Source organism: Vidua chalybeata, chromosome Z (genome assembly GCF_026979565.1).
Source record: "Vidua chalybeata isolate OUT-0048 chromosome Z, bVidCha1 merged haplotype, whole genome shotgun sequence".
NCBI classification, from domain to species: Eukaryota; Metazoa; Chordata; class Aves; order Passeriformes; family Viduidae; genus Vidua; species Vidua chalybeata.
The window spans coordinates 16,198,442-16,210,738 of NC_071570.1; the positions used below are offsets into that span (position 1 = coordinate 16,198,442).

General features: G+C 39.0%; 1 protein-coding gene across 4 annotated transcripts in view; it reads left to right on the forward strand.

Moving 5' to 3' along the window:
• TJP2 (tight junction protein 2) overlaps positions 1-12,297 on the forward strand; it is a 63,493-nt gene that overhangs the window by 24,619 nt on the left and 26,577 nt on the right. The window contains exon 1 of one of the 4 annotated variants that reach the window (XM_053931962.1): positions 12,199-12,270. The exons of the other annotated variants lie outside the window; for them this stretch is intronic. Within the exon in view, the coding sequence (XP_053787937.1) occupies positions 12,199-12,270 (72 nt within the window). Of the gene's footprint in view, positions 1-12,198; positions 12,271-12,297 lie in introns of those variants that run through there. 4 annotated transcript variants of the gene reach the window in all.

Sequence of the window (12,297 nt, forward strand, 5' to 3'; positions counted from 1 at the left end):
TTAGTGCTATAGGAATGAACAAAACACGTGAAAGTTACTATCTTGATAAGAAGGAAAAGGGGCAGCTGACTTCACCCCTCTGTCCCTTGTGTTGATTTACTGCTTGTTTGTTTACTGCTGTAATTAACACTATTGGTAGGAATAATTTCTACATACACTGCAAGCGTATGTGTTAAATTCTTCATAATTATGTTAGTAAAGTCATGTATAACTGCATGGCTCACATCCAGCCTTGCAAGAATATTGAGGGAAAGGAATGGAAAACACTTGAATTTTACCACTCTCATCTACCCTTCTGTTGTTTTCTTGCCTGAGAGTTGTATCATTGCTACCATGTACGGGTGAATTTTATGTAATACTGTTTTATGTTGGATGATAGGTTGCTGGCAACACTGTCCCAGAATTCAGAGCTGTGGCTATATGATTGATTTTGTTGTTTGAAAAAATAATTATAGTCCTTTGGACTGAGGAGGAACCTTTGCTTTGAGTAAAGGGATTCTGAATGTGTTTTACTGAAGCAGGTGCATCTGGCTTAATCCATTATCTCATGGTATATAAGGTCTTGGGAGGGGCTGGGTGATTATTTGTTTACTTTTTCCAGATACACTGTGAGAAGTATCAATATAAGTTACGGCATTTTTAGGACTTACAGATCTAAACCTTTCAAATGCAATCCCCAGATCTGAATCAGTGCATCTCACTGTCTGGATGACAGAAAAATTGCTAAACTCCCTTTTGCAACAGATTTTGTTTTCATTTTAATTGCTTGCAAGCCATGTTAAAGTTTAGGAGTGAACTTCAGCAATGCTCACTGGCATGGCTGAGTGGACTGTTGAGACATCTTGAGAGGGAGAGGCGAGTTGCTTAAGACCTTGAAGGCTGGAGTGTGGCTCTAGAAGGAAAGGAATGTGGAGAGGTATGACTGGTGTGACTGGAAAACAGTGAAAAGTTGGCTAATAAATTGAGCTGTTTGTTGTGGCATGTATATGAATGATGCTGAATCTATGACTTCAAGATCAAAACTTGAAAAAACATGATTATATAGGGTTTTATAGAGTTCAGATCTTGATTTTAAAGAGTTTTGGTGTCTTGGTCAATGTGGCCTCAAGTTTGATGTTTGTGTTCTGCATTGCATTGGTGGTTATATGAAATGCATTGTATAGTGTGAATTTTATGGGGTTTTAGGCATAGATGTGATCAAATGTACTGTTAAATTTTATTCATTATACAGAGCTATATTCAGGTTTACTTCGTTCAGAGAAGAAAATAAAGCTAATATGACAGTGTGTAGTAAGATTACATACTTAGTAGATACATACACACAGGAATGCTTGACTAAAAGTAAAATGCTTTCAAGAATACGGCATATCATTGTTCTATTAATAGAGTGAGAACAAAGCTACTAGAAACCTTAACAGGGATAGGAGATCTGGTTTGGGGTGAAGCTTGGAAATGAACAATTTTTCCATTGTTTGAATTGTCTTGCATTATGACTGGATGATTAAATATAAATGCTGGCCTGATTGGATTGTATCCTAGTAATGAATTGGCTTTTGAAAACCAGTTTCAGGAAGCAGTAGGTAGGTACCCAGCTTGTTTTTCTCAGATTCCAGAGTTACAGGTGTTGAATGACCAATGGAATAACAATCTTTTGATGCTAGAGTTGGTCACTTCTACTGCTTGGTTTGCTACTTGAATATGGATGTAGGAAGATGAAGCATCCAAAAACAGTAGTAGTACAAAGTGTACTGCCAAAGTAGAATAAAATGATAATTAGAAATTTGGACCATGTAATACATATGGTGCTTCAGTGGTTTGGTAGTTTTTTGTTGTGGGATTTTTTTGCAGAGGGGTGGTTTTGGGTTGGTTTTTTTTAGTTTGTTTGGATTTTTGTTTTGTGTTTCTGTTTGTGTTTTTGTTTGTTTGTTGTTTTTGGTTTTTTTTTTTTCCCCTATTTTTTCTTTTTAATTTTAAGATGCCACAAGAGTAAAAGCTATGTTTTAGTTGCAGAGAATTAACAATTAATGCAGTGAGGCACTTCAGGAATGGTGGCTGCACTTACTTTATTTCACACTTTACTTAATATTTCTCTTAATGAAATATAGCTTAATGAAATTGGTTATGTACACCTACTGAGTCTGATTTACCTCACCAGCAAATCCTGATACTGGAAGCACACCAGAAACAAACTTTTGAATTCTTGTTTTATTATGCCAAAACAAGTTCAGTCCCCTTGAACAGCTTATGCACAATTTGCTGTAGCACTTTAATTCTCAGACTTCATTTTGTGTGGGTATCCCAAGGAGCAGAAGGTCTGGAAACATGGTGACTGTAAAGAAATGTGTTATGTTTACAGTTAAAGTGAATGGGGCAAAGTCAGAAGTAGCTTTTAAAGCCAGTGTTGATCAAGTTAATTGAAAGTTCTATGTCCCTTCAGTAGTTACCTTCCTGAAGCATATGCAAAAAATCTTCCTAGCACCATAATCTGTGTGACAGGATGAAAGTTTAGGAAAAATAATCAGAAAACGAAACTGCAAATAAACTCTCTACTTTCTAGTGTGTATGCACATAGTCAACATTCAAGTGGTCTGTCAGCCTTTTACCTCAATTAATTTTGATCTTCAGATGAAATCACTTGGCTTCCAGGTTTTTATCTCCTCAAGCCTTGTTGAGTTTTTAAAAAACGGGTGGTGGAAAAATCTGCTTTACTGCAAGACTGGACACATGCTGTGCCTCAGGAGGTGAGGTTTGTTTTCTTTAGAGCACCTTCGACACCTGTGGGAAAGTAAATTGTCATTTTCAAGGCTCCTCCACTGGACTGGTGTGTAGGTCCCAGAACACTAGGGAAAACCAGCTTCTGGCTATCCTCTGTGAAGCAATATGTGAAAAGGAAGACATCTTTGATGAAAAAAAATGTTAGTTGCTAGAGTGTTATTTCTCAAGAGGCAGAAACTATTTTCTAAAAATGAAAATAATTTAATTTGGGGCGTGGGGGTGGGGATGACAGGGAAATAGGATCTGTTTTTGTTTTTTCCCCAAATGGCAGTTTTCTAGTTCATTTGACGCTATTCCCTCACAAATTTTGAAGAACTGATTGCTTTCTGTTGGAGCACTGGAACAATTTTACCAGGGCAATGAGAAAACTGTTGTTGAGCAAAAGACAGAGAACTTGCTCCTGGAATAAGTCTAGGCTGAATTTTTGAGATTTAGATAATTAGTAGATAAGGCCTGAGTATCTTGCAGCTGTGTTTTGAATACAACCAGTTTATTTTTTGTCCCTCTTCATCTTGAACAAGATTTTGTTTCATTTGTAACAGGCTTTACTATTTTTTGATGATGCATATGCATGCATCTAAGTCCAGTAGAATTCAGCTGTAACAAGTGCAAACTACTCCACTCATCCCAGGAAAGTTTTGCGTGTGTACTTTTAATTGGCACAACATATGGGGGTTGTAAATTGATGCTGAGTTTTAATGTTTGGAACTTGCAACACTCTGCTGCATAAATACTGCTTTTTGCCCCATCCCTGCCTCTGATCATGGTAAATGATGATCTCCTCTGGGTAGAACCAAACTAATTCAGGTGACTGCTTTTGTAGCAACCCCTTTCCACAATAATTAGAGAGGGAATGTAAAAATGTGACTTTCTTGCTAAAAAGATTAATTTGTTCAATAAGTGTCACTGGTTTAAAAAGACACCACACAATCCCTAGTAATGTTTCCATACTCAGTTGAAATTATTACCTGTTGCTCTTACTGTCAGGGATCACAAGTACTGTGAAATACAAGTGAATCAATTCTAGAAAATCCCTCTGTGTGTGTTGTTTACTTTTATGGTGTAATGAGAAATTACTCTTTCATGTCAGCAAAATCAGGACCTTAAAGGATCTCGTGGTACTTTCTGAAAGTGTTTAAGTTCAGGTAAAAAGCAGTTCAGATGAAACAGTTTCACTCTGAAAATGTAACTATAGCTCTAATTTTTATTGTTAAGTGCTAAAAAAGCAGGATTGCTAATTTTCAGGTACCTACTTTCATGGTATCATGGTATCTTTGTCTGCATTAGTGCATGGTTTGAGTACCAGATGTTTCTCTTTTTTTCCAGAACATGAAACTGCATGGGGAATATGTTTGTTTCCTTTTTATAAATAGTACAATTAATTACTGAAATAAATGTGGCAAGAAAAGGCATTTAATAAAGCCGGAATCAATAAAAAGCCAAAACAAACAAAAAAGCCCTAATCCCAGTCTGTTTGAGAAAGAGTATGAGCTTGAGATAAAAGAAAAGCAAAACCACCGAAGAAATTTGCTTTAACATCACGTCTTCTGTCATATTTACTACGAAAGGACGGTTTTGAAATAGGATTTTTGCCTAATGAGAATTCTCAGGTTTTGTGTTTTTGTTTTTGTTTTTTTGGTGGTTTTTTTTTGTTTTTTTTTTTTTTTTGTTTTTTTTTTTTTCTCGGTGATGAAAACCGCTCGGCCCCAGCGCGCAGTAGCGGAGCGCGCTGCGCGGGCCGGGCGGCGGCGCCGGTGCCGCGGCTCCCGGCGCCGGGCAGCGCCGCTGCGGCCCCCTCGCGGCGCCCCGGGCAGCGCTTCTGCGGGAGCCGGCACGGCTGCCTGCCCGCTTGCTGCTTTTGGTGCTGCCTGCTCGGGCTCTAAACTGCACTGCAAATTCAGCAGGAAGTGACAGCGCTTGTAAGCCTTTGTAACGTGCAGCGTGAGCCGGCGGGGGAAAGAAAGCAGGTTTGCTTTCTGTTCGTCTGTGCCACAGGGCATGTATTTAGTGTGCATATATGTGTAAATAAAAATTACATTTTGCCCTGCCCAGGACATGCCCAAGAATCACACCATGTCCCTGAGAGCATTTTCAAACACTACTTGAGCTCTGTCAGGCACTGGTGCTGTGACCACTTCCCTGGGGAGATGTTTCAGTGCCAAACTACCCTCTAGGGGAAAAACCTTTTTTCAACAGCCAACATAAACCTCCCCTGACAGCTTCAGGCTATTCCCTCAGGTCCTGTCACTGTCACCACAGAGAAGAAATCGGTGCCTGCCCCTCCTCAGTCTCTTCTTCTCCAGGCCAAATAGACCAAGTGACCACAGCTGCTTCTCATACAGCTTCCCTCAAAGGCTTTCACCATTTTGGATGCTTTCTTCTAATAGCTTTATATCTTCTGAGGTATTGTGGTGCCCAAAACTGCACACAGGACTTGAGGTGGGGCCACGCCACCACAGATCAGAGTGGGACAATCAATAAATGTACCCTACACTTTCATCAAAACCCCAGGCAGTGCTACAGGCTGTGTACAGGGTGGCTGGAAAGCTGCCCAGCAGAAAAGGACATGAGGGTGCTGGTTGACAGCAGCTGAATATGAGCCAGCATGTGCCCAGGTGGCCCAAAGGCCACTGGCATGCTGATCTGTATCAGCAATAGTGTGGCCAGCAGGAAGAGGGAAGTGATTGTCCATGTGTACTCAGCACTGGTGAGGCCACACCTCAAATCCTGTGCTCAGTTCTAGGCCTCTCACTCCAAGAAAGACATTGAATTGCTGGAGCATGTTTGGGGAAGGGTCTGGAGCACAAGCCCTGTGAGGAGCAGCTGGGGGAGCTGGGGGTGTTTAGCTTGGAGAAAATGATGATCAGGAATGACCTCATTGCTCTCTAGGACTGCTTAAAAGGTGGGTGTGGCCAGGTGGGTGTGGGTCTCTTCTCCCATACAGCTAGCGACATAAGGCATAGGCTCAAGTTGTGGAGGATGTTTCAATTGAATATTAGGAAAGGTTTCTTCATAGAAAAGGTTATCAAACATTGGAACAAGTTGCCGAGGTATGTGGTTGAGTCACCATCCCTGGAGGTATTTAAAAGCCACGTAGGTATATGGTTTAGTGGTGATCCTGGCAGTGTTACGTTAACAGCTGGACTCAATGATCTTGGAGGACATTTCCAACCTAAAGGATTATATGATTTAATCTCTCCCATTTATAAAATCTTGTTTTCCTGGTACATCCTTAAAAGTGAAACCTCATCTGTTGTCCAAGTTGAATTTAGCTGTAGAGTTCTAATATTTGTTCTGCCATCTCCCTTGGCCTGCCAGTTCAGCTGACAGAAATGGCAGGAGAGTAATTCAGTGAGAAAAAATTAGGATGTTTTTGTGGCTTTAGAAAGCTGTCTTGGCTTCTTTTTAAGAACTGAACAGCAGAATTCACAGAGTCAAGAGGCTGCATGTAAATGAGCATGAGGAGTGTGGCAACTGTGACGATCAGAAAGAATTCGTTTCGTTCATACTAAAACAAATGTGGTGCATGCAAAGCTGCACTCCAGCCTATGAAGTTGTTTGTTTGGGAAGGAAAAACTGCTTAGCTGAAGATGAAAAGGGGTGTTGGTCTTGTGAGAACCTTCCAAAGGTGCTTATTTTTAGAGGCAAGGAAACTTTCACAAGTCTGAGAAGGCGAAAGCACCTAGAAAGTAAGAGAATAAACAAATTAAAAATACAATACACCTTAGATTTTCATAAGCAATTTCTAAGGTGAATTGTGACTTGACCTCAAAATATTTTAAGAAAATCCTGATTCTCCCTTTTCTTCCTTTAAAAATGCTTGTCTCGTTTTCTGAAAATGTTCAGTATGATTGGTAAACGTTTGGTAAAAATATGTAGGAAATACAGTTTCCCTAGAGAGTGTCTTACTGTCTTGGATTGAAAAAAATTTCCCCAAAAACAAGTTGGTTTTTTTTTCCTTCTCCGAAGAGTCTAGTGTATGCATTACTCAGATATTTATATGTGAAGTCTCCCCATTTTTATTTAAGTGCTTCTTTAATACAGAGTTGAAACAAAACAAAACTACCCAGCGATTATGTGCCCTATGCTAAAATCCACCAAAAGGATGCCTTATGCCACATTTACTGTCTTCAGTGTCTGGGTTAGTCCCCTTCTGTTTTGGAATTGCAGAAAAATATTTATAAAACTGACATCACATGTCTCTATTTTGATGTGGAGTTGGTTTTCTTTTAAACTGTGTTTGGGCAAATTCCTGCAAAAATTCTCTTAACTGGGGATGTTGTTTCATCACTGCGAGACATTTGAAGAAGGCTACTGCGGAAGCTACTGCACTGGGTGGATTGTGTGATGTCCTTCATTTAATTTAAGCTTTGTTTGTCATTTAAATGCTGTGAGCTGGATGAAGTGATGTATTTTGCGTTAAAAAGCACACAACTTGTCAAAGATCCAGATCAGCATAGAAGTTCTCTGTGTGTGAAATCTTTTTCCATCCCCTTGGACTAATTTGTTAAACAATTTTTTGTGCACTGGGAGATCTGGGGCATTATGCTATGAATGTTAATATCAGGGCTACAATGCAAATGAGACCTAGATGCATCTGTCAATTAATATTCTCAATAGTTTGATGAACAATGCTGTTGCTCTTCATCTCCCCAGTTCTGGGTAGGAGTGGATTCTAGTTCAGTATGCAGTCTGGAAGGCATTTGTTGTGACGCAGTGCAACAAGGGGTAAAAATGAATGCAGATTCTGCCACCCTGGAATTCTTCCTCACCTGTTAGGCTCAAACTCCCACAATGGGTGAAGGCTGATCCCTGCTTTCCAATTACAGGGCTATTTTCCTGCAAGACTAGTATTTGATAGAAATCTAGGAGATCTGTGTGTTGGCTTCCTTGCACAACACTAAGGCTACTTGACTTGAAGTCAAGAAACTTAAATTACGCTCTTGGCTCTGCAGCTGTGAGCTTTGATTATGATTGATTTGTAAGAAGTAGTAGTTTTGCTAACTGGAAGCAAAAATCGTAGTGAAATAGTGCTCAGCACAGTGTCAAGTAATGACTGTGGGCATTGTTGTCATGATGGATTGATACTGTTCCTGAAAGAAGTGAAACAAAAGACCCTTTCATTATTGTTTTGTTAACTGTAGTTAACCGTTCTCATTTGGTCATTTTAAAAGTTTTCATGAAACTTAAGAAGTAAAGATTGGTAGGTGAATGCCTGGAATAGGCTTGTTGTACTTCATGCAGTATTTGCCAGTACTGTTTTAGATAGAATTTGCAATTTATAGCAACTGAATGGTATTACTTCTGGGTGAAATATGATTTAGAAAAACTTTAAACAATATCTTGTCTTTTTCATGAAGAATGGTTTGTGTTTCTGTATAGTGACATTCAACTTATCATGATTTTATCTCATTTATCTGTGAAAAAACAAGTTTTTAGAAACATTATGCTCAATTTATGTTTTATTTAGATCTTTTTGGGCAGCCCTTCAGATTGCTGTTCCTACATGCATTGTGTAAAAAAACCAGTTTCTGACACAGGATCTGGTAATACACAAAATCACAGAGTGATTTGGGTTGGAAGGGACATAAGAAATAATGTAATTCCAAACCCCCTTGCCACAAGCAGGGACAACATCCACTTGACCAGGCTGCTGATGAATGTGTTTGTTACCTTGCCAATAGAGCAAAAGTATTTTGCTAGTATTTGTTCTTGTTGAGTAATTTGGGTGAAAGCAAACCTTATATAATGTAACTGATAATTCTCCATTAGAGGGAAGAGGAAGAACGGATTGTCTGTCTCATTTCTACGTGAATTTTTTCTTCTCCTTCAAAAATTTCCATTCCATTGCAGAAGTATACTTATATGTACAGTTTTTGACTTTTTTTTTCCCCAACTTCCTGCATCCTGATAATATAACCCATTGTGATGTTAGCAACCATTTTTGTTTTTACTGGAATGTGAAAGTAGAAAGTAGAATTGATGATCTTTTAACATGGGGCTGTACCTTAAATTTCTTCTTTGTGCCCCTAGGAGGAAAGAGAAGGAGTTTCTGCTATTGTTGAAGAGCAGTTATCTTTTACTTCTAGTGGATACCTTTTGCATACCATTTTTTATCACTTCTCTTTATTTAATTTGAGCCATTCATCATTCTAGGAACCTGTTTCTTGAGGAGGATCTGTTGCCGTTCTGAGAGTTGCTGTATTGGTGCAGGAACCTATATGAAAAATAGGATATGCTTCTCTGAATCAGAGCATTTATTGGAAAAAAATAAGGTACTTCCTTTTGTGTGAGATGTTGGCTATATTGTGAACGATCCATGGGTAAAAGTAGTTTTTTCTCATTTTCCTGGATCCTAATCAAAGGTCTGCTATATCATACACAGATAATTCATGAGAACACATCAATTGGAGCCTTCTTCCAAGTGGCTTCCTCACTGCACTGGAAAGGCCTGGTAAAAGTGCTGTTCCTCTTCAGTCACATTTCACTATGTTAAGAATACCTGGCAAGCTCTGGCTATGCAGCTTGTGTTGCATCATCATCATTTTGTAGACATCTTTAATAACCTGGGCTATGGCATTCAGCTGAAAAAGAGGAGATGTGGTGCTTCACACCGCACACTGATGTATAGATTGCTTCTAATTTCACTGAGCCTCCACTCTATACAGAGGGCATTTCTTTAGTGTTATCCAGAAACTGAATTGGATTAGGATCTTTGAAAGTCTGTAAATCTAAGGCCATCCTTTTTTGTCCACCAAAATTGCCTTTATGAGGGCAGGTGAGATGCACGGGCAGTTTCTCTGATAGTGTACCTGGTCTTTGAGACCAGGAATACTTACATCTTGATGCAGCTTTGGACTCCCTCACAGCCTCCCTGGCTGTTCCTATCAGTGGCTAGGGAAGTCCCTGCCCCTGTGTCTGTTACAAGTGGATAGCTTTCACTTAAACTTGAAGTTCTCGTTTAGTTTTGTTGTGTAAGTCTGTCTTTAGGGAAAACCTAGACTCAGCTTTCAAGGTTTCTATACTTACATCCATAGTAGCATACGAATGGGGACAGGAAAAGTTGAAGGGCAAGGACCTCTATTTTTTGTGTTACTTCCATAATGGAGCCAGTAAGACTGTTTAAGGTGTCCTTTCTGCTTTGCTTGCTTGAACAGATTATGTCTTGCTTGTTAGATTACGTGTGAGGAAATACCTTTTTTTTTCCTTCCTTTTTTGTAGAGGAAGAGATCAAAACATAGTACTAGGTGTAAAACTTTGACTAGGGAGAGTGGAGAGATGCAGCCTGCTGTTGTAAGATTTTGTTGTGATGTTCTGAGGTTACTCGGTTGAGTTTTTGAGAGCTGTCATTTTCTTTTCACCTTCCCCAGTTTATAAACCAGATCATCATGCTCAGTTTTCTTTCTCCACATGATTCACAAACATTTTATTGTCAGGATGGACTTCCAGAAGGAACCAGAATGTGCATCTGTCATTGGAATTGAGCTTGCTTTTAATAAGAGTTTCAGTTTTAAATGTCTGTGGATAATAGGTGTGATATGTAAAAGGTTTGTAATTGCCTTTATAATCTGGTGCTAGGAATGAAGTTAGATTATCATTTCCCTTTATAGTTACTTTTTGTGAAGAGGCATGCAGGTAAAGTGAAAGGACAGTATCTGGGACAATGTTCAGAATTTTTTTCTATCTCAGTTTAAAAGGATTGAATTGAGGTATTCCTATTCTGGAGATACTGTTTTCCTTCAAAATGAAACATCCAAATGCAAACACTTGCATTTGGGAAGTTAACACTTTCTGTTAACTCTCTGGTCTCTTCACTTGCAGCAATGTTCCTAGATTTCCTGATTATTTTTTAAAATCTCTTTTCAGAAAAATTTCATTTTAATTTTTGGTGGAGGCAGTCCATTCATTTTTCTCATGATGTTCCTTTAGAGAAAAAGGATAGTCCAAAACCAACAAAGAAGAAGTCCTTGCTGTTATAAGTACAACAGCTCATGGATCATGTTTCACAATTTCTATTCTCTTATGTCATCATTGCCTTTTCTTCTCAATTAGGAGTGCTTCTGAAGCTTTTTCAGGGCAAGGGGGAGGAAAACAGAAAAGCTAAGAACACAAGGCTAGAGAAGTCTCAAAGACATACTTATATTTGTTTCTTTTTCCTGCCCTTTTTGTAAAAATAAAAAATACCAATTTTGGAAACTGTGAATGTGAGTCTGTTGAGAGGAATGTGCTCTTTAGAAATGTTGATGGAGATCCTAAACTGTTTTGATCAAACTCTAATAAAAGTCTTACGTCCAAGTGGGTAGCCTGAGTTGGGGGCTGGTGTCATTGTGCTTCTCCTGGATCCCCTTCGTGTTCACTCTTGGCAGCTTGGTGATGAAGGTGCAAGCCTCTGTTCATCCTAGTTCGGCTGGCTAGTGCAGAGGTGTGGTCACAGTCAAAATACAGAATGCTGAATTCAGTCTTTATTTTGAATGGAAAAACTTGAACACTGTCCCACTGTGGCCCTCCTACCCACTATTCTCCCTAACTGCATCCCCCCTCAAAAAAAAAAAAAAAAAAAAACAAAACCCAAAAGCAATCCAACAAAAAAAAAAAAAACAAACTCCACTAAAAAATGAACAACACAACCCTTCACATTTTCCACTGCTGTCTGAATTAATATTCTTTAGCAGTTAATATTGCTCTACTAGTGAAAAATTGAATTTGTGTATGGAGGTTTTGGTTAGCATTGTGTACAAGACTTGGTATGTCTTCCTGTCTGTTCATTGCCTGTGAAACTTACATAAAGTCTAGGGGAAAAGTTCATTTGAGGCTTAAATTTCACAGCATTCATGCAGCATAAATGGGACTGATAGCTTAACCTATTTTCCAATAAAGTAACCTATCTGTTTGGCTGTACAATTAGCTTATTGTTCTTACAAATGATACTTTACTAAATGTTTGATGGCAAATGCTGTTATTTGCAGTGAGTATTATTTTGTATTTATTTCTCCTTTTTCTTGCTGGAGCCAAGCCCACATAGTCCTGTAAAATATTATAGTCAGTATATTAATTTTCAGATCATCTGCACTGTGCTTCTTAAGCCTCTTTTCTTGTAAGTTTAAATTAGGTTCCTGGTGGGGTGAACCCCTATGGGCTTGGAAGAAGAACAGAGTGGTGCATAGTGATCTGTTTTTGACACTTCTTTTAAAAACAAGCAAACATAAGATTACAGCACTGCATTTTCCTGGGATCTCTGAAACTGGGAGTCACTTAAATTCACAGTACATTTCCTTGCTGTGGTTTTGATGTGTTTCTGTGTGAAACTGACGGCAGGATTTGTTCGAGTATGTAGGCCACTATTGTATTAGAATTACATAACCATGTTGAGTGGTGGAAACAGATGAAAAGACGGCGTTCGCTCACAGATTATATCCTGCAGCAATGAAGACAGCTCAAGCTCTGCAGAGAATGTGGTCACATGCAGTGAAAAAGTTGGGGATTTTGAAAGGGCACGTGAGTTGCTTTTTGTTGCATCTTGCT